The sequence below is a fragment of the Mustela putorius genome, unplaced genomic scaffold, assembly GCF_011764305.1.
Source record: "Mustela putorius furo isolate JIRA1106 unplaced genomic scaffold, ASM1176430v1.1 tig00003834_pilon_pilon_pilon, whole genome shotgun sequence".
In the NCBI taxonomy this organism is placed as follows: domain Eukaryota; kingdom Metazoa; phylum Chordata; class Mammalia; order Carnivora; family Mustelidae; genus Mustela; species Mustela putorius.
Genome location: NW_025421987.1, coordinates 100,663,643 through 100,691,237, shown reverse-complemented (window position 1 = coordinate 100,691,237; position 27,595 = coordinate 100,663,643). Strand labels below are relative to the sequence as shown.

Here is a 27,595-nt window from a genome sequence, read left to right as displayed (position 1 = left end):
TAGATTACAGTTTTTAAAGGCAGAGTAGGGGTGGACTCAGCGGTGGGTGAGGACAAAGGGAATATTCAGAAGGGCTATCAGGGTAAAGAAGACTGTCAAGATATTGGAGGCCTGGTTATTATCAAGCCAACGCCATTTTTCCCTCTAATGAGGCACTAACATGAAGACAGATGGGAGTTTCCTGGTGGAATGTCACATTCCTCCTATCAAGCGTCCTTGTTAGTGAGATTTAGCACTGGGACATTTGTAAACTGAGGAAGACTCCTGTCTTGCAGGATTGTGATTTCTACAAGTTAACTATTTGTTCACATATACTACCGAGGGGAGGGGAGCGGGTAGAGAGGGGGTGCAAGGTGCCAGCTTTTGCTTTGTCAAGATGGCTGTACTTATGTCAGGGCTAGACTCGAGGTGGGTACAGCCTTGTTTTTCTTGGCCTCTGCATACACTGTTACTGGGGTGCCTGAGTTAGCTTTTGATCCTGGGGTCCATGGGATCAAGCCCCAGGTCAGGCTCCCTGCTCAGCCAGAAGTCTGCTTCTCCCTCTGCCCCTCCCCTCCCCACTATTGCTATTTCTTTCAAATAAAATAAAAAAAATCTTTAAAAAATACATTGTTACTAATTTGACAATTTTACTTTGATTAAACATTTTATATTTTACTTTTATTTTTACTATTTTCCTCATTCTTTATTTCTTTGAGATCTAATTTCTATTTTATATCTTATTCCTTCTGTCTGAAGAACTTCCTTTAGCATTTCTTATAGTATAGGTCCAGTGCCAATGAATATAATCAGCTTTGTTTTTCTGGAAAGAAAAATCTTTACTTTGCCTTCAGTTTTTGAAAGATATTCTTGATGTATATGGAATCCTCAGTTGATAATTTTTTCTTTCAGCATTCTAAAGATGTTATTCCATTATATTCTGGCTTACACGATTTTTGATAAGTTTTTGACAGCCTTAAATTTATTCCTTGGCACATCATTTTTCTTTCTTCTGTATTTTTTTTTTCTGTTTTCATGATTTTCTCTTTATTTTTGATTTGAAGCAATGTGAAGTGTGTTTTAAAATTGTTATATAATTTCCTGTTATTTATCCTGCTTGAGTTCTCTGGGATTGGATCTGTAGTTTCATTAATTTGAAAAAAATTCTTGGCCATTTTTACTTCAACTATTTCTGCCTTATTTCTCTTTATTTCTGGTACTCTAGTTATCTATGTCATAGTATTTGATATTGTTTCACGTTTCTTGAAGGCTCTCTTCTCTTCCTTCCCCAACCCCTTCTTTATTCTTTTTCTTTTGTCTTGTTTCTGTTTGGAAATTTACTATTGATCCATTGTCAAATTCCTCTTTTCTTTGCTCAGTTCTGGTCTGCTAATGAACTTCTCAAAGGAATTCTTAACTGCTAATACTGTCCTTTTTCTAGCATTTCACTGATCTTTCTTTTTAAAATCATTTCTAACTCTGTGAATCTCCCCATCTATGGATATTGTCAACTTTTGAGTTATATCTTTTAACATATTAACAGTAGTTTTTGAGGTCTGTGATTTCCAATGTTTAAGTCATCTCTGAATCTTTATCTCTTATAAAAAGGTTATTTTCTACCCTAGTTTTTTTGTGTGCCCCAATTTTTGATTTAATGTCAGACATGCATAAAATAGAAAAGACTAAGGTAGATACTACTTATGCCTGGATAAGAGTACAACTCTTCTTAGATCAAACAGTAAGTGTGGGGATGTTTTATAATGAGGAATTTGTTTACTCTTTGCCCCATGTTGTGGGGTGGGGCTTCTAAACCCATGGAATTTCCTGAGTGATAGAAGCATTTTGTTTTCTGTTAGGCCACTGGACCACACATAAGTTTATGCTAAAGACTCAGAATAGGGGGCAAATCATGTTAGAAAGATCAACTATGTGATTAGAGGGTTGAGGCTTTGAGCCACATATCAGCCTAACCTCCCAACCTTTTAGGAGGTGAGGGAGGGCTGGAGATGAATTTCAGTCACCTGGTCAATGATTCAGACAATCACCCTATTTAATGAAACCACTGTAAGAACTCAGAATATTAGACTTCTGAGGAAGATGGTGGAGTAGGAGGACCCTAAACTTGCCTTATCCCACAAATACAACTAAGTAATACTATTCATATTAATGTAAATAACCCAGAAAATAACCCAAAGGCTGGCAGAACAAACTCCACAACTAAAGATAGAGAAGAGGCCACATCAAAGTAGGTAGGAAGGGTGGAGTTATGGTGGAGAGCTAAACCCAGTGGGTCCACCACAGGAGGAAGGGAACTATGGGTACACAGAAGGTAAAAAACAGACTATCACACTGAGGAGTCTGCGCAAGGAAGAAAATCCTCATAGCACTTGGCTTTAAAAATTAGAAAGGCTGAATTTCATGAGTTCTTACAACCAGGGAGACATAAAGCCTGGACCATTAAGAAATCAGCTCCCTTCTGGGAGAGCCCAGAGGGTGATAGAAAGCTGAGTCCCCACCTTTAAAACAGCCCATGGGGATATAGCATAGAAACAGCCTTTGAAAAATACTCTGGGGCACATGGGAGATACTTATTGATCTCAGACTTTACTGAGGAACTTAGCCAAGAACAAACCAGCTGGCAGGCACCATTTCCCTCACCCAACTACCCCACCAGTGTAACCACATGGTCACCTGCAGGAACCAGCCTTTTTTTTTTTTTTTTTTTATCTTCAATATACCACAGACTTAAAATTATTTTTAAATTGCTTTTTAAAATATTTTTGTTTAATTATTTAATTATTTTTTAAATTGCTGTTACCTATTGTTTAGAGTGGGATCTGAGAAGCTTGAAGGTTTTTCAGTGTTCTAACTCCGCCCTCTACTTTTAGCTATCCCTGTATGCCTTTGCCACAGAGGTTTCTCTCCATGCTGGTGATAAACTGCCATTCTTATTACCAAATAATAAACACTTACTATTTGGTGCTAGGCTAATTTTTGGGACATGGGTATTGTATTGTCTTGATCTAGCTTAAATCTTAAGCAGATTTCTTCTTCCTGTGATTGAAGGTGGGGCTTTGTCAGGATTCCTATTCTTCTACCCCATGGCAGTCATTATCTGTAGTGGTCTTTGGCAGGCAAGTTTCCTCCCCAGCATTAGCAGACATCTGCTTTTTATTGTGTAGGATTTCTGGGACTATGATGATTTCTTGTTACTCTTTCAGGAGAGGAATTTTGTTTCCATCCCTCCTGTAGCATGTGTCTGTGGCTAGAGTGTTTCCTATTCCATGATCAGAAACAGACAGTTTTTATTTCTCTTTCTTCCTTAAATGCAGTGTAATTTTCTCTGGGTCTTGAGATTAAGAGGGCTTACTGCCCTGCTCTAGGGGCCTAAGGCTTTTAAGAGAAGGGTTTGGGAAAGCAGGCAGGACTTCCATCATGTCACCCAGTACCAGCCTATCACATTTGCCAGCACCTCAAATGGTGTCTCTTCAGCCCCGCTACCCTGCTTAACTGGTTTCTTATCCAGCTACCTTTGTCTCCTGTGCTCTACTAAAGATGAAATAGCTGAGACATCTGAGTGACTCAGGTCATGATCCCAGGGTCCTGGGATCAAGTCACACATCGAGCTCCTTGCTCAGTGAGGAGCCTGCTTTTTCTTCTTCCTCCGCCTGCTGCTCCCTTGCTTATGCTCTCTCTGACAAATAAATAAATAAAATCTTAAAAAAAAAAAAAAGATTTCCATTTACCATCTCAATTTACTTGGCTGTTTTGAGGCCTCAACTATGAGACAGGCTGAGGAAAAATTATTTTTGTAGATTATCTGGCATTTTTTTTTAACATGGGAACAACATTGTCACATAGCTTTCTACATTCTCAGTGAAACCAGAACTTCCATCTGATTATCAGAGATGAATTATAGACATTTCTTTCCCAACTATTAATAATAACTACATTAGGATACTAACTAGACTTTTACTAAACTTAATTTTGAAGGACTGGACATTATACTACTTGGTCTTTCCATCCAGAAATACTGGTACTTTCACTCATTTATTTAAAAAAGTACCCTCCAGGTTCCTTATGGTATTGAGTCCATGATTTGTTAATTGTATTTAACTTAAAATCCACATTGTTACAAACACAAATAAAAGTAGCTTCTGAAAAAAAAAAAAAAAAGGCAGCAACTTTTGGTATTAAAACACAATTAAAGATGGAGCACCTGGGTGGCTCACTTGGTTAAGCATCTGCCTTTGGCTTGAATCATGATCCCACGGTCCTGGGATTGAGCCCAGAATTGGGCTCCCTGCTCATTAGGAAGCCTATTTCTTCCTCTCCTGCTTCTCCTGCTTGTGTTCCCTCTCTTGCTATCTCTCTCTCTGTCAAATAAATAAATAAAATCTTAAAAAAAAAAATTAAAGATAAAAAGGAAAAATCAGAAAGTATTAGGTTGGAACGAAATAAGTATGTAGGTACCTAGGATCATAACAGAACTTAAGCATTATATTTAGCTTTGAGATTTATAGGAGATAAAACAAAGGGAACTAATGAGTTATATAATTCTCACAGTTAACAGAATTTTATCTGAAGGACTTTTTTCTTGTGCTGAATCCTAGGTTTTTAAAAAAATGTAGTTCTTTTATAAATAAGAAGATATACAATGAGTTCAACCACTGTTTGATGGGAAATAGTGAAGTACCCTTCTTTTCCTTCTCTCCCCTTAATAAAGGCCCAGAGAACCCTTCTTATATTAGTAGAACAATATGAATTCCAGTAACAAATATGAAAAGTTGAAGTAACCCTGACAAGTTTTTGAAAATAATTGTTTGAAAATATTTATTTAGAAAACAACTTTAGTAGGAAAACAGCAAAAACAAAACAAATACCCCATTTCATATAAGCAATAGAATGCCACGCTGAGGTTAGTTCCACAATAAAAGCTACACTAATTTGTATGTGTGGCCAGGAATGGTCATGTAGAAAAAGGAAAAGAGAACTGAAATAGTTGTAGAAGACAACTCTTTGCTTACTGCCTGCAAATCTTATTTGGAGAGGATTCTCTGGAAAACCACGAGTTAGGATAGTTCTAGTCTATTAGTATGCCAGAGGCAGAACCAATATAATCTCCTGTGATAAAGGATTTGTGTCATTTCTCTGGGTAGCTCCCTAAGGGGGTTTGGTTCCACCAATGAATAAAGTTCCTAATTCTATACTAAACTCATCCTTTGGGACATCAATCGCATCTCCTGCTTCTTCCCCAAGCTTCTTCCACCAAGGTGCTTGTATATGCTTCAGAGTGGTGAGATGGGCCTGCTTGGCCTTGGCTGCCACAGGCCTGGATCTACTGAGGAAGAGCTCAGGTTCTTTCCCTTCTGCTTCCTTCAGACTTGGTGCCTCTGTAGTGAACAGAAAATAAAAAGGTGAGTAGAAGAGCTCTGTACCATACATGTAGGAAACTATAGAATTAGAACTCTGCTATAGTAGGCAGGGACAGGGTTTCAACTCAGAATCTATTATCATTGCTAGCTATAGATAGCATTTGACTATTCACAAGTTGTAGGTGTGGCTGGCAGCAACTGTGCACTCCCCATAATGTGCTTAAAAGAAAATTTAAAAATATGTAGTTTTTTTTTCAGATAATTTAAAGAACATGAGTTTTTAACATATAGCAGAACCCCACTGCATATATGGGAAGCTCAGTTACAGCCACCTATCTACTGAAAAATACAAAATTTGAAATTACCATTATTTAGTACCATTACTAAATATTAGAGGACTCTGGCCTTCTCGCCTCCATATATACTAAAAGTGTTTCACAGGTGGACTGAAGCACGGTGGCTTCATGGATGAGATCTCTCCCTAAATGTACCTGTGGTTGTGAGGAGCAGATTAACTTTTGTGAAAATTATAAAATGACACAGTAACTACTGTCATCATCTACTTCTAAAATATGATCAAAAGCTTTTAAGACTACACAACAGAATCTGGCTAGTAGGGCTCAACATCTTTACTGTTGTCTGAGTTGATACCTATGAAGGACAGCAAGGCTGGGAGAAGCAGTCAAAAGGTTATGAAATCTGAGGTTATTTGAAAATTTGAAAGGTTATTGGAAAATCTGCGTTCTGGATCTAGAAATTTCTGAAGACAAGAGATCGGCTAATAAACCATTAAATGATATTTTCCTTCTGAAGATTTTGGATGCCACAAAATCTTCCACAGGTTGTTCATTTTAGAAAACAAAAATGGAATGAGCACATACTCATTAACTGTTCAATGTTGGTGCTGATCTGAGCCATCAGAGCCTCCCTGTGCTGCTGGGCTCTCTCTTCTAGGGCCCTGCCCATAAGGTAGTGCTGCAGTTGTTCTTGAGCTTGGGAATGGAGCTCTCTGCTGGTCACATCTGACATCTGAGAGCTCTGGGAACAAAGACAAAAAAATTATCACAGAGCACACAAACACACATATGTTTTTCCCAACTATTTAGTTGAGATCCAAGAATGCTTAGCTGTCTCTCACCCTATCCATTGAATCTCACAATTGATTTCTACGTTGTACTCTTGTGCAAGCATTAAATAGCCTTTTAAAAGCAGATTTACATGAAAATTCAGGGGGTAGTTTCTTCCTGGTATGATCCTACACCTCACCTCCTCACACATTGGAATTCTGGGAGAAGAGTTAAGACTTAGAGATCATAGTGAAAGCTACAAATGGTTCAGTAAAGATACTGGCCTGGAACAGGAGTAACAAGGCCAATCTCTTGTTTCAGAACCCACCTGACAGGCTATGTTACTTTTTATCTCACCCCCACTCCTGAACTTATTTAAACCATAATGTTATGATTGCTTCTGGTTTCAGAGAACAAGGGACAGAATAGCCAAAGGACCATAGTCCTTTGGCCACACAGTTACTTTAATGGGAAATTAATTTAGACAAAAATAAGAAAATTTTAACTCTGAAACTGATAAAGCTTCTGACATCATAGCTTCTCAAATATTCCATGGCTCTGGTCTGGGACGGAGTCCCATTCCAGCTAACATCTTACTTTTCAGCCACAGAATCTTAAACAGCAGCACCTGAGTATGACTAAAGCAGTACTTCTTTTTTAAACAGGAGAATGCATCAAAATCATAAATAATGCATTTAAAAAAGAGAGAGCTCAAAGACCTAAATGTAAAAGATAAAACTATAAAACTCTTAGAAGAAAAGATAAGAGAAAAGCTTCATGACAATAGGTTTGGCCATTTCTTGAATATGACAATGAAGGCACAGATACAACAAAAGGAAAACAGACAAATTGAACTACATTAAAAATTTAAAAAATTCTGTGCAGCAAAGGATACTGTGAAAAAAAAAGGGATACTGTGAATAGAGTAAAAGGATAACACACAATGGGAGAAAATATTTGCAAATCCCATATCTGAAAAAGATTACTATCCGGAATATATAGATAACTCCTAAAACTCAGTAATCAAAAAACCCAAACAACCTGATTTAAAAAAAAAAGGAACTTTAATGGACATTTCTCCGAAGAAGGTAATATACTATATGTAAACTAGGTTGAATGTAAATTAAAAAAGAAGATACTCAAAAGGCTAATAACAGATGCTCAAAATCACTAATCATTAGGGAAATACAAATCCATTCACAATGATATAACACTACACACCCCTTAGGATGTGAAAATAACAAAAGGCGAGGAGGGGGAGAAATTAGAACCCCTGTGTGCTGCTTGTGGGAAAGTAAAGTGGTTCAGTGCTTTGGAAAATAGTATGGAGGCTCCTCAAAAAACCGGAAATAGAATTACTATATGATTTAGCAATTCCACTTCTTGGTATATGGCCCCCAAAATTTGAACAGTGACATGAATAGATATTTGTATATCCATATTCAAGGCAATATTATTCACAACAGCCAAAAGGTGGAAGCAACCCAAGTGTCCATCAGTAGATGAATGGATAAACAAAATGGTGTATATACTTACAATGGAGTTATTATCCAAACTTAAAAAATTCTAACATACGATGTGGATGAACCTTGAGGACATCAGACTAAATGAAATAAGTCAGTCATAAAAGGATAAATAATGTCTGATTTCACTCATATGAGATACTCAGCATAGTCTAATTTATAAATACAGAAAGGAGAACAGCAGTTTCCTAGAGTTGATGGGCAGGAAGAATGGGAAATTAGTGGTTAATGGGTATGAATTTCAGTTTTGCAAAGTGAAAAACGTTTTGAAGATGAATGGTGGTGATGGTTGCACACCAATGTAAATGAATTAAATTCCAGTGAACTACACACTTAAAATGATTAAAATAGTAATTTTTATGTTTTATATATTTTACAATTAAAATAAATAAATTCAAAGAACAGAACATGAGGCCACGCCAAACTTACTGATTCAGAATTTCTTGATGTACATGTGTGTGGCCTGAGTATGTTATTTTTCTAAAAGGGATTAGATTTATAACTCTAACATTTCTAAAGCAATACCATCTTCTCTATAGACCTCAGAAACCAATGATCCATTTGTTGGGGAAAAGGCCCTTCTCCCCACATTTAGGTTAAATAAAAAATTTTAACATATAGCTTTATTGAGGTAAAACTGAAACAGAATAAACTATAATTATCAAAACTGTACAACTTGATATGCTTTGACCTATGTAAACATTTGTGCAATTGCCACAATCAGGATAATGAACATCTACCACCACCAGAAGTCTCACTGCCCTTTTATAATCCTTCAGTCCTCATTCTCCCATGTCCAAACAACCACTGACTTTCTGTTACTCTATAGATTAGTTTACATTCTTATAGTTCATATAAATTGAATAATGCAAGTATATATTGCCTGGTTTCTTTCATGTAGCATAATTACCTTGAGATTCATCTATGTTGCTGTGTTTATCAGTGATTCATTCCTTTATAATGTGGGTTAGTATTCCATTGCACGGATATACCACAACTTATCTATCTTTTGATGGATGCTTGGGTTATTTCTAGTTTTTGGCTAGCATTCATTTACAAATGCTTAGATGGACATGTATTTCGGATAAATACTTAAGACTGGGATAGCTGAAACACGTGACAGATATATGCTTAACTTTTTAAGAAGCTGTCAAACTGTTTCCAAAGGGGTTGCACTATTTTACATTTCCATCAGCAGTATATAAGAGAACTATAGTTCCTCCACACACTTGCCAACCTTTGATATGGCCAACTTTTTAGACATCTTAACAGCTGGAGAAGGTTCTTACTGTGGTTTAAGTTTTTATTTCCTTTATTGACCAATGATGTATCTTTTCACGTACTTGCCACATCTTTCGGTGAAGCATCTGTTCAAATCTTTTACTCATTAAAAAAATTGCTTTGCTTTATTTTCTTATTGCTGAGTTTTGAGAATGTGTTCTATATTCTGGATTCTAGTTCTTTACTAGATACATGCTTGGCAAATATATTTTCCCCAATATTTCTTTAAATTGTATTACAGTGTCTTTTGAAGTTTAAAATTTTGATGAAATCCAATTTATCAATTTTTCATTTATAGATTATGCTATTGTTATATTTAATTTCTGCCCAAAGGCCATAATGTTTCTCTAATGTTTTCTTCTAAAATTTATAGATTATGCTATTGTTGCATTTTATTTCTGCCCAATCAAAGGTCATGATGTTTCTCTAATGTTTTCTTCTAAAAGTTTTATATAATTTTAGATTTGCCATTGAAGTCCATGATCCATTTTAAGTTTTATATATAATGCAATATGGAGATCCAAGTTCATTTTTTTTAACATATGGATATCCAGTTTCTCCACACATTAACTGTGTACCTCTGTCAATAATCAGTTGGCCATGTATGTGGGTTTACATTTGGATTGGATTTTGTGGCCATGATCGTATAGTGGTTAGTACTCTGCGTTGTGGATTGGATTTTGTTTCATTGATATATTTTTTTTTTTTAATTTTTTATTTTTGATAAACATATATTTTTATCCCCAGGGGTACAGGTCTGTGAATCACCAGGTTTACACACTTCACAGCACTCACCAAATCACATACCCTCCCCAATGTCCATAATCCCACCCCCTTCTCCCAAACCCCCTCCGCCCGGCAACCCTCAGTTTGTTTTGTGAGATTAAGAGTCACTTATGGTTATATTTTTTTAAATCTTCACATCAGTATCACTGTTTTGCCTACTATAGCTGTTTAGCTAATGAAATCAGGTAGCGGTAGCCTTCAATTTTGTTCTTTTTTGTAATTATTTTGCCTTTTCTAGGTCCTTTGCATTTCCATACAAATTTTATACTGTGTCAATTTCTACTAAAACAAAACAAAACAGAACAAAAAACAAACTGCTGGGTATTTACCCCAAAGATACAAATGTAGTAATCCAAAGGGGCAACTGCAACCCAATGTTTATAGCAGCAATGTCCACAATAGCCAAACTATGGAAAGAACCCAGATGTCCCTCAACAGATGAATGGATAAAGAAGATGTGGTGTATATATATACAACTGATTATTATGCAGCCATCAAAAAATGAAACCTTGCCATTTGCAATGACATGGATGGAACAGAGGGTATTATGCTAAGCAAAATAAATCAATCAGAGAAAGACAATTATCATGTGATCTCACTGATATGTGGAATTTGAGAAACAAGGCAGAGGATCATAGGGGAAATGAGAAAAAGATGAAATAAGACAAAACCAGAGAGGAAGACAAAGCATAAGAGACTCTTAATCTCAGGAAATGAACTGAGGGTTGCTGGAGTGGAGGAGGGGGGAAGGGGTGGGGTGGCTGGGTGATAGACACTGGAGAGGGTATGTGTTATAGTGGGTGCTCTGTGTTGTGTAAGAGTGATAAACCACAGACCTGTACCCCTGAAATAAGTAATACATTATATGTTAATAATAATAAAAAAAGACAGGAAAAAAAAAACCTGCTGGGATTTTGATTGTACTGGATGATATCCTGTCTTGTTCCCGATTTTAGGAAAGAAGCATCCAGTCTTTCATCATTGTCAGCTGTAGATATTTTTTTGACATGGAGGAAGTTTCCTTCTATTCCTACTTTGCTGAGATTTATTTGCATGTATTTACATGATATTGTTTTTCTTAGTCTGTTGATATGGTGAATTACATTAATTGATTTTCAAAGGTTAAAATAGTTCTGTATCCCTGAGATAAACCCATGATGTATTAACTTTTTAATATATTACTAATTCAACTTACTGTAATTTTGTTTAAAATTCTTTCATCTATGCATGAAAAATATTATTCTGAAATTCTTTGCTTGTCATGTTTCTGGTTATGCGGTCAGAGTAAGGCTGGTCTTATAAAATGAGCTGAGAAGTATTTCCTCTCTTTCAATTTGATAGATTTTATATAAAATTGGCATTATTTCCTCCTTAAATTCACCATAGAAGCAATCTAGTCCTGGAGTTTTTCCTGAGGAGAGGTTTTTAACAATTTGTTACCTTTGTAGATACAGGGCTATTCATTTTATCTCTTTTTTCTTGGGTAAGCTTAGGTAATTCTATCTTTAAAGGAATTTATTTCATGGGATGTATCAAGTTTATTGACATATAAAGTTATTATAATATTCCCTTATTATCCTTGAACATCTGTAGTGTCTACAAGGAAGTCACCATTCTTATCCCTGACAGTGATAGTTTGTATCTCTTCTTTCTCCTGATTAGTCTGGCTACAGGTTTATCAATTTTATTGAACCTCTTAAATAGCTAAGTTTTACTAATTTTTTTCTATTGTCTTTATTTCCTATTTTGTTAATTTTACTCTAATCTTTATTATTTCTTTTCTTCTATTTACTTTGGGTTTAACTTGTTCTTTTACTAATTACTTATCACCTGAGGTCTTTGATTTGAGCCTTCTTTTGATATAGATGTTCAGCAACATAAATTTCCCTCCAAATACTGCTTTAGGGAAATCCACAAGTTCTGAAATGTGCTTCTATTCAGTTTGAAATACTTTTTAATTTCTCCTTTTATTTCTTCTTTGATCCTTTAGTTATTTAGAAGTATGCTGTTTAGTTTCCAAATATTTGGGGATGATATATCTAGAGATCTTTCTGTAATTAATTTCAAACTTAATTTCATTACGGTCAGAGAACTTATTTGTACGATATCAGTCTTTTTTTAGTTTATTGACTTGTTTTATAGCACTGAACATGGTCTACCTTGATAAATATTCTGTGTGCACATGAGAAAAATGCTTATTTTGTTGTCATTCCATGGAGAATTCTAAAAATGTCAGTCTGGTCAAGATGTTTAATAGTGTCGTGCAAGTCTATTACATTCTTGTTGCTTTTCTGCCTACTTATTGCATAAGCTGTTGAGAGATGGGTATTGGAATCTCCAACTATAACTGTGTTTTCTCTTTTATCATAATTCTATCAATTGTTGCTTCATGTATTTCATTGTGACAAAATATATATACAATTTGTCATGTTAACCATTCTTAAGTGTATGGTTCAGTGACATTAAATACATTCACATTGTGTGCAACCATTACAATGATCATCTCCAAAAATTTTTCATCTTTCCAAACTGAAGTTCCATACCATTTAAACACTAACTCCCCATTCTCCCACCCCAAGCTCCTGAAAACCACCATTCTGTTTTCAGTTTCTATTCTAGGTACCTCATCTAAGTAGAATCATACAATATTTGTTCTTTTGTGTCTGGTTTATTTCCCTTAGCATAATGCCTTCGAGGTTCATCCATGTTGTCTTCATGTATTTTAAAGTTCTGTTATTAGGTGCATAAACATTTACGATTATGTCCTTTTGATTGAACTCTTTATCGTTTATCAGAAATTGTTTTCTCTACTTCTGGTAACAGTCTGCTAATAGTGGTCTGACATCTACTTTGATATTAAAATAGTCATTCCAGAATTCTTTTCACTTATGTTTGTACATTTTGTTCTACTCTTTATATTTCTTCATATTTAAAGTGTGCTTCTTGTAGTCAACACATAATCAAGTCTTAACTTTTTTATTTAATCTGACAATCTCTGCTTTTTAATTGGGGGTTATTCAGACCACTTACATTTATTATAATTATTGATAATGGTCCTATCAATGGTCATATTTGTTTTTCATTTTCCCCATCACTTTCCTTAGATTTCCTCTTTTCTGCCTTCTTTGATTAATCAATTATATTTTATTATTCAATTTCATCTCATTTATAGTTTTATTACCTGTAACTTTTTTGTTTTTTAATTATATTGGTAGCTTTAGGATTCATAGTACACATTTTTAACTTATCAATCTATTTTCAAGTAGTATCATCTCACTTCATATATAGAAAAAAATGTTTCTATAGTACACATCTAATTTCTCTCCCTCTGGCTTTTATACTATTGTAGCTAAATATGTTACAAACACCATTAAACATTGCTACTATTTTTGTTTCCAACAACAACCAAACTAAAACCAACTATTTTTGAAAATGAAGTTTGTATTTTTATATGTTACAAACACCATTAAAAATTGCTATTATTTTTGTTTCCAACAAGGACCAAACTAAAATCAACTATTTTTGAAAATGAAGTTTAGGGGCGCCTGGGTGGCTCAGTGGGTTAAAGCCTCTGCCTTTGGCTCAGGTCATGATCCCGGAATCCTGGGATCGAGCCCCACATCGGGCTCTCTGCTCAGTGGGAAGCCTGCTTCCCTTCCTCTCTCTCTGCCTGCCTCTCTGCCTACTTACGATCTCTGTCAAATAAATAATAAATAAAATCTTTATTAAAAAAAAGAAAATGAAGTTTAACTGAAATACAGCCACACGTATTTGTTTACACATTCTCTAACTCTTTAAGCTACAACTACAGAGATGAGTGACTGCAATAAAGGTTATAACATCTACAAAACTGGAAATATTTACTCTCTATATGCATTACAGAACACTTGATGATATTTTGGTTTAAAGAATCAGTTATATTTTATAAAGATTTAAATGATGAGGAAAAAGCCATATATTTACCCATGTTGTTACCATATCTAGTGTTCTTAATTTGGGACATCCTGTGGCATCATTTTCCTAGTATCATTTTTGAGAAAAATCTTAAATCCTTTAATAAGTTAAAGGATATAATATTTTTGATAGTTTGAATATGCTGGTGACATAGTAGTTCATCATTTGTTTGTCCAAAAAAGTTATTTTGTCTTTGTTGTAAAATAATTTTTCGAGGTAATGCACTCTGCATTGATAGATTTTTTCCTTTCAAAATTTTAAAGATGTCTTCATACTTGCACTGTTCCTCCTAAGAAATTTATCTTTCCTATCTCTGTCTTTACATAATGTTTTTGTTTTTCTATTTTTAATATTTTTACTTTATTACTGATTTGAGGACTCTGATTATCATATGCCTTGGCATAGGGTTTTCTTCATGTGCCTATGCCTTCATTGGACTTGGGGGTAAATTTATAGTTTGGAAAGTTTGGGGGCATTATTTCTTCTCCCCATCTTCTTCAGAAACTCCAATTATTCATTTATTTGGCCACTTGAAGTCTCATAGATCACAAATGTTCTTTTCAATTAAAATTTTTTTTTCTCTTTGTTTCATTTTATATAATATATACTACTATACCTTTGACTGTATTAATATTTTATTCATCAATATCTAATATGCTACTAATGATCTAGTGCATTTTTTGTATCAAACACTGAAATTTTAATTTCTGGAAGTTTGATTTGGGTATTTGATTTGATTTGATATTCTGATTTGGGTATTTTTGTAATCTTCCACATCCCTACTTAAAACTTGAATATAAGAACAATGTCCTTCTCTGTAATTCTAACATTTGTGTAGTCTCCAGATTGGTTTAAGTATCTTCCTCATCATGGATCATGTCTTCCTGCCTCTATATATGCCTGTTAGTCTTTAATTGGCTGCAAGACACAGTAACTTTTACCTTGCTGAGTCTTTTTCTGGGATGTGGTTAAATTACATAATTTTAAAAATCTTTTTGGCTCTTACATTTATGATTTGTTTAAGCAGAATGCATCAGTCCACACTATTGACTTTCTACTACTAAGGCAAGACCTTCCTAGGTACTCTTCTGATGCCCTGTGAATTAAGTTTTCCCAGTCTGTGTGATGGGAGCATATGCTATTCTTGGACCTGTGTTGAATACCAGGCATTGTTCCCTCTTATCTTTGAAAATGACTGTTCCCTTGGTTTTAGATAGTTTTCTTATACACATGTGCTAATCAGACTCCTGAAATATATTCAAGGGGAATATTCTGCAGATATCTGGGGTGCTCTTTGTAGATCTTTTCACTCTGTACTCTGTCCTATGAAATCTAGTGTGCCCTGTTCTCAGATTCTCAGTTCTATATCCTTAGCACAGGGATCCCAAAGGTCTCCTCCCCTTCCCTCCTTCTTGTGCTGTGACCTAGAAACTCTCAGGGCAATAAGTGAGGGCCATTATAGGGAACACTTTGTTCCCTCTCAAGAATTACTAACCTTCTTTGTTTGATGTCCATGGTCTTAAAAGTTGTTGTTTCATATATTTCATCTTTTTTGTTTTCCAGTTGTTTCAGGCAGAAATCCTAAATCCAGCCCCCTTTACTCCATCTTTCCTCTCAGGAATTACTAACTTTCATTGTCTGATTTCCATGGTCTTAAAAACCATAGTTTCATGTATTTTATCTTTTTTCCCCCAGTTGTTTCAGACAGGAAGTAAAATTCAGTGTCTGTTAACTCCATCTTGGCTAAAAGTAGAAGTCAGAACTTTTTTCTAGTCTATCTCTATGTGGTAACCACAGAGGGTTGGACTTAAAAGGGCAAGCCTGTCATCTTATTCTTCACAGGCTTACATTAGTTTACGGGTTCTTAAATTCAGATTAGCACAAGGGAAACATAGGAGGCCTTATTCAGGCCTCTTCAATTGGACCTTGTTCAATTCTGCTCTGTGTTCCATTGCTTATCTATCAGACACATGTTCAGCTATATATAAGGTTTTTTTCTGGGTTTTGGGGGGGTTGTTTGTTTGCATAAAGCTCTCTAGTTTTGGGAGCGCTGCAAGAATGAAACAGTGATTTATAGGACTACCTAACATTACTCTTAAACTCCAACATTAGTCACCCAGAACCTTCAGATTTTGGAGACAGAGTCAGAGAGAAAGTGTATATGTGGGGAGGCAGGGCCAGGGAGGAGGCAGAGAGAGAACCCAGAGACAAATAGTAGAAGTACAAGAAAATGGATGTGAAAAATACCAAATGGCACTTTTATGAGTGGTTAGTTCAAATGAGGGCAGTAAGAATTCTAAATGGCTGAAATGTATAAACTCCCAACTTTACCCATAAAATTATTGAGGTGTGGAAGTGTGGAAAAAGCATCAAAAGAAAAGTGGAGATAACTGGAAGAAATACAGGTTATTAAAATTAATGACAGGTTATGCTAAAAGCAGAAAGGAAAATGATTTTCAAAGACATTTAGGAGCATAAGATAAAAAACTCAGAAGGGAGGAGTGCCTGAGTGGTACAGTCGGTTATGCATCTGACTCTTGATTTTGGCTCAGGTCATGATCTCAGGGTTGTGAGATCAAGCCCATGTAGGGCTCTGCACTCAGCAAGGAATCTGCTTCTCTCCTTCCCCCTCTGCCCACACCCCAATACCCTGCGTGCCCTCTATTACACAGGTGAATAAATCTTAAAAAAAAAAAAAAAAAAAGGACTCAGAAGGGAGAAGCAAATAATACCTGATCTGTAAGTACTGAGATCATAGAAAGTAAAAGACGACATTTCTATTGGGAGAAAGGTGTTAGCAGTTTTACAGTGATAAAATCATAAGAAGCAAATAGTCAAATGTTTTATAATATTAGCTATTGGGGTTTCACTAATGGTTTCATTAATAGCAGATGTCAATTCCCACATATACATTTCATGTGTTTGGGTATACACATTAACAATGAATATATACTGATTGGAAGCTATATATACTTGTTATGGAAGCTTCAAAACAGTCAGTAGTTTTACATACTATTGGAAAAAAGCAATGACCATGTCTTGCTGATACACTGTAGGAAATAGCCAATTTGAAGCATTCTCCTTCCCTATTGACTATACTATGGCCCATAAAATTATAAAAGATTCCAAATCTCTTAACTCTACGGTAAATCCACTGTATTACTTTATATCAACAGAAACACACAAACACATGAATATCGTGCACTAGAAAAATATAATACTGATATCATGGCACAGAAGCCTACATACCGGATGTCTTCTGAGATAGTCATCCACTTTTTGCTTCAGTTCAACTCTGCGTGCATCAGTGAGATCTTGAAGTCCTTGCCAGGGAGCAAATAGCTTCTTTTTCTTACGACACTTCTCTAGGAATTTAAGAGTCTGGGGCAAAAAGAAGTTTTGTGATTTTTCATTCCTGGCTAACAGAACTATTTTCTTCTACAACATAGCAACAACATTATAACAGTTGTTAACTCTGAGTGTGCATAGGGAGAAGGATGGGACTGCGACAGGAGTGAAGGAGGACAATGACTTTTTGATGATATTCTTTTGTAGTGTTTTAATATTTTACAAGGATATATTCATGTATTGTTTGTATGGAAAGCAAAAAAGAGGGAAAAAAATAGGAAGTGAGTTCTCTCAATTCTAATTCCTTATAAACTGTATGATTTGGGGCATAGTATAGTAAGCAATAAAGAGAAAAAAACTGGAAATAAGTTCTTGTCTCAATATTCGTCTCTTATAAACTGTGTATGATTTTGATTGAGTCACTTGATCTCCACGGGATGGATTCCTAAGTCTAGAGAAAACACAAACTGCAATTCTACTTAGATTAGAAAAGTGTGAGGATCCAAGGGACAGTATGTTAAGAAAAAACTTAGTAAATGAGAAGATATTATAAAATTGTAAAGTATGGGCAACTGATGAATGTAGTTTCTGATAGTTCTTCCTCATGTCTTTCAGAAAGAACTCCTAATAAAAGAAGTCTTGAAACAGGCAAGATTTGGAGAAAATTTGAAATTATTCTGCCAATTGTTTTTCACTCTTCTCCCTTCCTTATAATTTTTATTTTCATCAAAGTCATATTTCACATCACTTTAAGGAAGAGGTTGGAAAATTATGGTACACAACCAAATTCAACCTGCTGCCTATTTTTATATGGCTTGAGTGTTAAGAATGATTTTGTACTTTTATATGGTTAAAAAGTTCAAAAAGGAATATACTGTGATATGTGAAAATTATATGAAATTCAAAATTCAGTGTCTACAAATAACATATTAATGTTTCACACTTGTGTATTGCCTAGTTTCCTTTGTGCTACAACCACAAAGCTGAAGAGTTTCAATAGACTACATGGCTCACAAAGTGTAAAATATTTTACTATACAGCGCTTTCCAGAAAAGAATTCATTGATGTAATTCTATTGTTTAAAGTGTCAGTTTTTTGGGGCCCCTGGGTGGCTCAGTCGGTTGAGCGGCTGCCTTCGACTCAGGTCATGATTCCAAGGTCCTGGGATTGAGTCCCACATCAGGCTCCCTGTTCAGCGGGAAGCCTGCTTCTCCCTCTCCCACTCCCCCTGCTGTCTCTCTCACTGTCTCTCTTTCTCTGTCAAATAAATATGTAAAATCTTAAAAAAAATTTTTTTTAAATAAAATAAGTGTCAGTTTTTTAAGTATTACCAAAAAAACCCCAGAGTTCTCTGCCCCCTCCCTCAAAGACAACAACTTTAACTCTTTCAGGTTTTTCTTTTGATGTTTCTGTCCATCTACTTTTCTGTCATTTTTCAGGTATATGTATTATCTATTGACTTTCTTATATGAAGAAAGTTAGACAAGACTCTTTCACTACATGCCCTCCCACATACTTTCAGTATCCCCAAACATTCAATATTATTACAAATTTAGTTAAATCAATGTTCAGTGTTTCATAATTATGACTATATACAAGCCATTCAATTTTGATTTACAGGATATAGCATATGATTTACATTTCCTTTCTTGCACATTTTTTATTTTCTCTAAGACTGTTTTCCTGTGCTTACTTTTCTATGCACTTATCACTTCTGTATCTAAACTATCCTAATGCTTAATACATTAAAATACATCAGGCATTCTATCAAATTTATTTTCTTAGACATACATCTTCTGGAGCATTCTGGCCTGCTCAAATCTGGACTGACTCTTCTTCTTCTTCTTTTTTAAAGATTTTATTTATTTATTTGACAGAGCTCACAAGTAGGCAGAGAGGCAGGCAGATAGAGAGAGAGGTGGAAGCAGGCTCCCTGCAGAGCAGAGAGTCCGATGCGGGGCCTGATCCCAGGACCCTGGGATCATGACCTGAGCCGAAGGCAGAGTCTTTAACCCACTGAGCCACCCAGGTGTCCTGGACTGACTCTTCTTTATGCCTGATGCATAGGTATCATCCTGAGATCCCTATTCACCAGCATTTAGGTGACTACTTTTCATCTTTCCTTTGCATTTTCCTATATTCCACACTGTCCTTTTTTCTTAGGTTACTTTTTCTTTTTAAAGACTTTGTGATGCATGAAAATGTCTTTAGTCTACCCTTACCTTAAACCAATGGTGTGGCTGCATGTAGAATTCTAGTTGGAAATCATTTTCCCTCAAATATGTAACAGCCTTACCCCAATACATTTTAGATTCCAGTATTGCTACTGAGAAGTATATGTGTCACCAGTGTATTTCATAGTAATGTAAAATAAAATGTGGGTGTGTTTCTATCCTTACATTAAACATTTAGCCAGTCCTTTTAACCTAAAACTCATAACATTCAGTTCTGGGAAATCCTGAATTATTTGATTTCCTCTCAGGTTTTTTTCTGTCCCTGTCTCAAATGTTTGAATGTCCCTTGTCTCAAATAACTGGACTGGTTATCTTTTCTTTTTGCCCTGCTCTCTGGATTTCCCAAACTTTTCCCCCCTCATTCTTTTATTACGTCTTTCATTTTTTTCTTCTGCCAATGCTTATTCTATTTGTTCCCTTTTATATAGCATCTTGGTTTTGTTTCATGCATTATCCTCTCTTAGTTCCGAGGAAATAATAGATTTTATAAAAAGTTTTCTCATCCCTGCCATGTTTCTATTTCCACCAAGTAGTTTTATTCTGTTTCTTCTGGGCTCAGCTTTTCTCAGATATCCAATGATACTTTGAGCTAATATTTAAAAGCTCTAAGGTATTTAGAAATCCTGGGCAGATAGGTAAGGTTTTTCTACAATACTTCAACACAGAACTATTGAACTGAATAGTTTCTTTGAAGTACCCCATTGTGAGTGTACTTGTAACATTCTTCTCAGATTTCTCAAAGAAAATACTCTCAACCTACAGTTTGCAGGAGATAAGCCTAGCTGACAGCACACTGGGACCTATGGGGCCGGGGGGGCGGAATAACAGGGCTGGAGGTCTTCTCACTCAGTTTATAAAATTTCCCTAATACCCCTATTTTAGTATGTTACTAAAGACTTCAACTGTGCTTGCATCTTCCTGTTGAGAGACCCTCTCCTTTCCTTGCATTCTTCCCTTTACTTGATTCTTCTTCCTTGCTTCTCTTTCTCTCTCCTCTACCTCCTGTTTTTAGCACCACCTTTGGCTTATCATGCTATGCTAGGAACTTCAGAATTAAAGTACCAGAACAGAGGAATCTTTGTCGCTGTATCAAAAAAGCCCACCTGGGCCTTTTCTTCATTCTTTGTCATTTCAGAAGTCTCTAAAATTATATTCCTCTCCCCGTTTTTTATTTTCTTAACTGTTAATGGTTTGTTTTACTAAGTGTTTTTGTGGTCTATGATGGATATGTATAATAATGCAATAATACTTTTCTGCTATAATCAAGTAGCAAGAATTGCCATCATTCTGGCCCTAGAGACCGGACACCAGCAACAATCACTTTCCCTCTGACCTTAAGAGATGAGAAAGCAAGAGAAGAAAATCCTGAAGCGTTAAAAGGGAAAATGCAGCCAATTCTTCAAATCTAATTTCAACACTATGCCACTAAAGAGAACTCCAAGTTGTCTATGCTAAGGATATATAATTTGAAATTAGCAAGTTTACACAGTTTTTTTTTTTCAATTTCTAGCTACAAGAAAAAAAAAAGCCTCGGCTTTTGCACAAAATAAGGGAGGGAGAAAGGTAAACAACAGTTTTCGTCTTTGTTCCAGTTCCAGTTTCCTGCCAATAATAATAAAAACCAGTTCCTTCTAAGGGGCAAGTTCAATGAAATGATATTCCTACTACTTTCAATGAAACTAATGAATTATTCCTTTTTCTTTCTCACCAAGATCAACTGCAGTGCAAAAAAGAAATATAATGGAAGTCACATGTGTAATTTTAAATTTCCTAGTAGCCATATAAAAAAGGCAAAAACAGGTGAAATTAATATTTTGCATATACTGGGTTAGGTAAATATATTAAAACACAATATATGTAAATACATGTAAATTATTCACCATGTATTCAATGTAAAAATTAATAATAAAGTATTCCATACTCCCATATTAAGTCTTCAAAATGTGGTGGGCATTTCACACTTACAGTACATTTCAATTTCGACTAGTTTTGTCAAGTATTCAAGTAGTCACTTACAGTTAGTGGGTACTGTATTGGACACAGTCTATATGCAGGTCTATAGTATGTCTTAGAAAAGGATGCTTCAAATGTAGCAAAATGTGTCATTTACTGACCACTGATTGCCTCATTCCAATTTTTTCTACTATTTTCATTTTTCTTCCCTCTCTATACTTCATTAATTTTTCTTTCTCTTTTCCCTCTTTGAAAGGAATCTTCTTCTTACCTTTCTATTTTTGGCTAGCTTTGCTTTGACTTCACCATTATTTTTAGCAGTGAGTTGCAAACACTAAAAACATGACCTTGACCCATCCCTTTTGGTACTTAAAATGGAGACCCATTTTCCTTTCGGGTAGGAGAGAGATGAGACAGATGTGACTAATCTTTTTCCTCTTATGCCAAAGAAAAGTGTGAAAGCCAAAAAAACTTTGCCTTCATGGCCTTAAAATATCCTCCTACAATGACCTTTGTGCTTGTTTAAGGAATGGTGGACAAACTGGGGTATCTCACTTGAGAGTAGAGGACCCTTTCATAAAATTTTGAGCATATCTAAATAGGCAAGGTAGTAATTCCAATCTAAGAAACGTAGCCATGAACTCTCAATAACAACTTGAAGGTTTTGAAGGGGCGGGGGGGGGTGGGAAGTTGGGGGAACCAGGTGGTGGGTATTAGGGAGGGCACGGATTGCATGGAGCACTGGGTGTGGTACAAAAACAATGAATACTGTTACACTGAAAAGAAATAAAAAATTTAAAAACAACAACAACAACAAAACAAACGTAGCCATGAGATAAAGGTATTAGAAAGGACCCAAGGGTTCCTCTAAAAGAAGTATGTCCAACACTGGTATCCATGGGTTAATCCTTAGATGGCCCTGTTTAACTGAGAGTAAAATGCAGGTATAGCTGTGGCTTGATGACGGTACAGGACTGTTTGTTGCACATATAGACTGACATTACCAGAAAAAGCATAAGGAAGAAGAATGGAGCAGACAAATCTCTTCCTATTCCTGTAGTACTTACTCTATCCTATATTTTGAATGGCTTTTAATAATCTTCGTAAAATGTTAATCACAGAATTAACAAAGAGACTATTCAAAATCTATCATTGTGAAAAACTGAAATTAATTCAAAGTTCAACAATAAATGACTTAAAATGCTATAGGACCTGAAATCCCAATATGAAAGTTAATAGGAATAAGGGAATAACAGATGGTCATTAAATGAAATTAGTAGCCTTGTGTGCTAAGCTTTTACAAGGCAATAAATATTACTAAATCCCAGAAAAATTATTAAGAACACCACTCTATAATTCAAGAATTATAGTGATCCAGGTACGGGCTTTGCAATTTACAAAGTACTTTCCCATAAATTGGGTCATGACATTTACATAACGGAGTAAAAAGGTAGGGTAAACATCCAATCATACAACAAGCACACGATGAGGGCTGACAGCATTAGGTTAGACTAGTTCCTTATCCCTGAGGCAGTCACAGCCCAAGAAAGAAAGAAAAAAAAATTAACAAATAACACTGTACTATGATAAATGATGTACAGGACTGAGTATCTAAATCAGTTAGTCCAGTGGTAAGGAGGTTCTTTTACAGAGAAAGAAACTAAGACTCAAAAAACCTAAGTGATTAGACCACAACTTTACAGCAGGTATATACAAAGTCAGGTTTGAATCCATATTTTTGCCTTCTAATCCAGTAATCTTTTTACTACATTAGACTCACTGCTCTCTGAAGTATGACAGCTGCTTTATACTCCGTGAGAGATGGCCTCTGTTGGCGAAAATTTTTCCTTTCCCTGTACCCTCTCCAGTGTTTCTGGATAATCAATGCTGATTTCTCTTCTATTTCCCGATTATATTTTTCCACCTGACCTAAAGAGATGACAGACACTATTACAACATACTCAACTGCTATGCTTTTTCAAGTTCTGGAAGCAGGATAATGATAATAACAATAATCTTTTGGGTTTTTATTTGTTTCTTTAAATACTGTTCATTAATTTCCCCAAGTTTATTATTTTACAAGGGTTCTAAGATAGCAGAAACAAAAAGCTCCAAAAGCTTTCCCAGATTTTGCACGTTCTTTGGAGAAAAGATTCATATAATTTTTGTGGCAAAGGAATGAGAAAGGGTTAAAAATCCAATAGCAAGAATATTCAGAAAAAAGAATCACAAGCACATGGTTAGGAATTCAATTCATACCACCAGAGGGAAAGATAAGATGCATGTATGTTAACTACTGTGTACTTCCAAATTTCTCTTATGTCTACAGATGACTACAGGTGACTTTCTTTTTACTTTCTGAGAGGTACTGAATGTGAGAGAGAAAATTCTAGGATGTCTCACAGATGGGAAACTGAGTATATTGCTAGTGCTACTACCTGAGATGGGAAATTCAGGGAGAAGAAATGGGGGGTGGGTGGGTAATGACTAGTTTGGGGGATGCCTGTGGATATCTAAGTAAAGCTATCCAATAGTAAACACTAACTACAAATGGTTACTTTAATTTAAATAAAGTAAAATTAAAAACTCATGCACTTGTGTGTACGAGCCACATTTCAAGTACTAGCCAGTCATGTCTAGCCAGTAGGAACCATATTTGGCAGTGCGGATAAAAAACATTTCATTTTGTAAAAAGTGCTGGTTTAGGGGCGCCTAGGTGGTTCAGTTGGTTAAGTGTCTGCCTTTGGCTGAGGTCATGATCCCAGGGTCTTGGGAGACAGCCCCATATTGGCCTCCCTGCTCACCAGGCAGTCTGCTTCTCCCTCTTCCTCTACCCCTCCCTTCTACTAGTATGCTAATGTGTACTTTCTCTCTCTCAAATAAATAAATAAAATCTTAAAAAAAAAAAAAAAAAAAAGGAAGTGCTGGTTTAGAGCTTGGGAAGGTGAAGATGCAAACAAGATTTGAGTGTGTTAAGCACTCAGTTGGTAGGTGAAGCTAAGTTATGGATAGGATACCAGAGGAAGAGTAACATGAGAGAGGTCAAGATGGAACCCTGAGAAACATCTATATTTAAGGGAAAAAAAGAAACAAGAGGTTAGGTAAGAACACTCAGGATGGGTGATAGGAGGGGAAGGGAAAGAACAAAAAGAAAAATCTTCAAACCATTCAGATTCCTAGACTATAATATTAATTTCAGTTTAGTGTATCAAAAGTAGCAAGATGTCACAAGGTTTATACTGGGGTATCAGTACAGATCTGATTCCAGAATGTAGCAATATTCTAATTCCTTAAGATCACAGGGATTCTTTATGTTTCTGAAAGCATGTATTTCTATGTTTTACTAATTTATCTGAAAGATTAGAAAACTAGTGGAAAGACTGCTCATCATCAACTTAATAGGCCTTAATAAAAAATAACTTTTTTTTTGACTCGAGATTTAATAACATTTACCTGAGAAGGGAGAAACAGGGAAAAGGCCCAAATTAAAAAAAAAAACAAAAAACAAAAAACCATCAGGTAGTGGGAAATCTGGTTCATTAAAATACTTTAAGCATTTTTACACTTCTAAAATTGACATTGCCACTCACCTGGATGAACTATTTCAAGCATACGCAGCCGTAATTCTCGGGACAATCTCATGGCTCTCTGTCTTTGAAGCTGCAACTGTAATCTGCGGTGCTCTTCTTCTTTCTGCTTATTTATCTTGAGTAACATCTTGGTTCGTTTAGATCTGTGATAGAAACATTAAGTACCTTATACACAATTTTTTCATAAATGACATACCCACTCAAGAAGTATATGAAAAGACGTTTAACCTCACTAGTAATTATATACATGTAGACTTGTTACAACAGTAACAAGCTGAAAACAAACTGTATGCCCCACAATAGGGAAATGGATAAATAAATTATTGATTCATTCACTGGACAGGATTCTATGAACCATAAAAAAGAAAAATTTCAAAAAATATTTAGCAAACTGGGAAAATACCCAAATCTAATATCAAGTGACAATAAAATCAGGATATAGAAGATATCCAAAGTGTGTTAAAATACGTATCATATACATAAAAAAATAAATGGTCAAAAATAGTAAAATTTCAACAGTGATTTTTGTTGCATAGAATGATTATGAATGATTTCTTTCTTCTTCATGTCTACCTATTTCTCAGTTATGGACTAATAACTATTAATTATTTCATAATTAGAACTAATTATGAAAATTTTCATGTGGCCACAAAAAATTATTTAACTGGCATTTGTATATTACCTACTCTTATTCAACAAAAATTTCTCCTTAGCCATTTCTACCTACTTCCTATATTACTATGTAAGGAAATCACAAGTATTAGTCTATAGTGAATATACTCAAAATGCTTTCAGATACCCACAGAAAAAGAAACCAAAAAGGATAAGAAGAAAAGAGAAGAATATATTATTTATTTTAGTTCTATAGACTTAATTTGCTTGTGTCTCACTCAAGAGCATTTGCTCTCAGATTCCTTTACCCAGAATTAAATTGCCAACAAATGAGGAACTTGGCCATATCTTTGCAGATAGGTAGACTTCAAAACGGTACAGTTATAGAAAATATCTTTCTTACCCCATTACAGAAAGGTAGAGGAGACCTCAAAGTGTATGTGTGACAAAAGGAGAAGAGGTTCTAGAGAGGATATAGGGCTAGCCATATAGTTTCTAAGTTTCTCTTCCTCTTCCAAAGAGTTGGAAATGAAGTAAGGGGCCTTTATATTCTCAAAGAAGGCTGATGGAAACCTGCCTCTCCTATAGAACTTTCCTTGCAAAATTCTGAGTTGTATAGAGCACATAGATTAGGATGTTTTAACCTTTACCTACCTACAGAGGGTAAAACAGAACAGTTGCCCTAAAACAAAATTTCCTTTTAAATTACCTAATTGGTTATAGATTATAATGTCTAATATTGCATTATCATTATTTTAAATTTACAATTAACATAAGAAACATAGTAATCATTGAAAGTGTATTGCTAAGACACAATCTGTCAGAAAACTGGGTCTGGGAAAAATGCAGGCTATAAAATATGGCAAAAATTAAAGGACTATGGAGCATGCAGGCAGAAGTAAATGCAAACAGAAATACAGTAGAAAAGTGAGATTCAGAGATTGAAAGGACTATAAATCATAAATATGTGTGTTCCTGGAGTCACATGCTTTAATTTCATGTTTGAAAACATTTATTAGGAATTAATGTGATTTTGAATTAGAATGTTTCCCCCCCCATTTAGGAATATTTTAGTAGTTAGGTATTCTGTAGTTCTAGTTAAAGAGTTTCTTTAATCACTACAAAATTAAAAAAGCATTCATTAAATGGTCTCTTTCTAAGAAAGACTAGGCATTTGACCATCTAGCATCTGTGAGCATTTCAGAAAAGGAAATGAGTGATCAGATGAATCTTTACCATCAAAGAGGGAGTTGACAAAACTATCTACTACCAAGACATCAGAAAGTCTCTAGGAATTCCTTTGTTGGAGAATAGTAAGTATGAACTGGGGAAGTACTATATGAATTGACTACCAAAAGAGTTGACAGGCTCTATTCATTAGCTCAACAAACATTTATCTGAGTGACTGTTGCCTGCTTAGTACTGTGACTCAGGGAAACAGAGAAGAAACATAGCCTGCCCTTCAGAAGCTCAATTTCAAGGAGAAGCTGAAGTGTAACAGAATATGTCACTCTGGCATAAAGATTAATTTGAGCTGGAGGCAAATGAGTATCCAAATGTAGAAAGAGCCTTTCCAGAGCTGTCCTTATTGGACAAGAGCAGAAATGTCTCAGAAATGAAGACTGCCATAAATGCCCCTTCTCAAGGCCATGAAGAAGATGGAAAGCTGGTGCCAAGATGGACCTAGACAAATAACTCACAAATCTCATTAGTTTCCCAAATATATTTACTTTCCATCATTTCCTGATTTTGGAAGTCAAAAATCCTTTTCTTTTTATCTGTCACTTCTTTACAAATGTATTATTCTTTGTTAAGATGCTATAAAAGCCCAAGTTCTATCTAGTCATTTGAGGTACTCATTGTGTGAGGTTTCTTCTGCATCATGTGCACTGC

General features: G+C 35.3%; 1 protein-coding gene across 4 annotated transcripts in view; it reads right to left on the bottom strand.

Moving 5' to 3' along the window:
* Nucleotides 1–4,785: 4,785 nt before the first annotated feature.
* IQCB1 (IQ motif containing B1) overlaps nucleotides 4,786–27,595 on the bottom strand; it is a 55,841-nt gene continuing 33,031 nt past the window's right edge. For all 4 annotated transcript variants that reach the window (XM_004745486.3, XM_004745485.3, XM_004745484.3 and 1 more), the window contains 5 exons: nucleotides 25,091–25,233; nucleotides 23,281–23,429; nucleotides 17,215–17,346; nucleotides 6,236–6,392; nucleotides 4,786–5,372 (listed from right to left, as the gene is read on the bottom strand). In XM_004745486.3, the coding sequence (XP_004745543.1) occupies nucleotides 5,143–5,372; nucleotides 6,236–6,392; nucleotides 17,215–17,346; nucleotides 23,281–23,429; nucleotides 25,091–25,233 (811 nt within the window). In that variant the 3' untranslated portion in view covers nucleotides 4,786–5,142. The remainder of the gene's footprint in view (nucleotides 5,373–6,235; nucleotides 6,393–17,214; nucleotides 17,347–23,280; nucleotides 23,430–25,090; nucleotides 25,234–27,595) is intronic.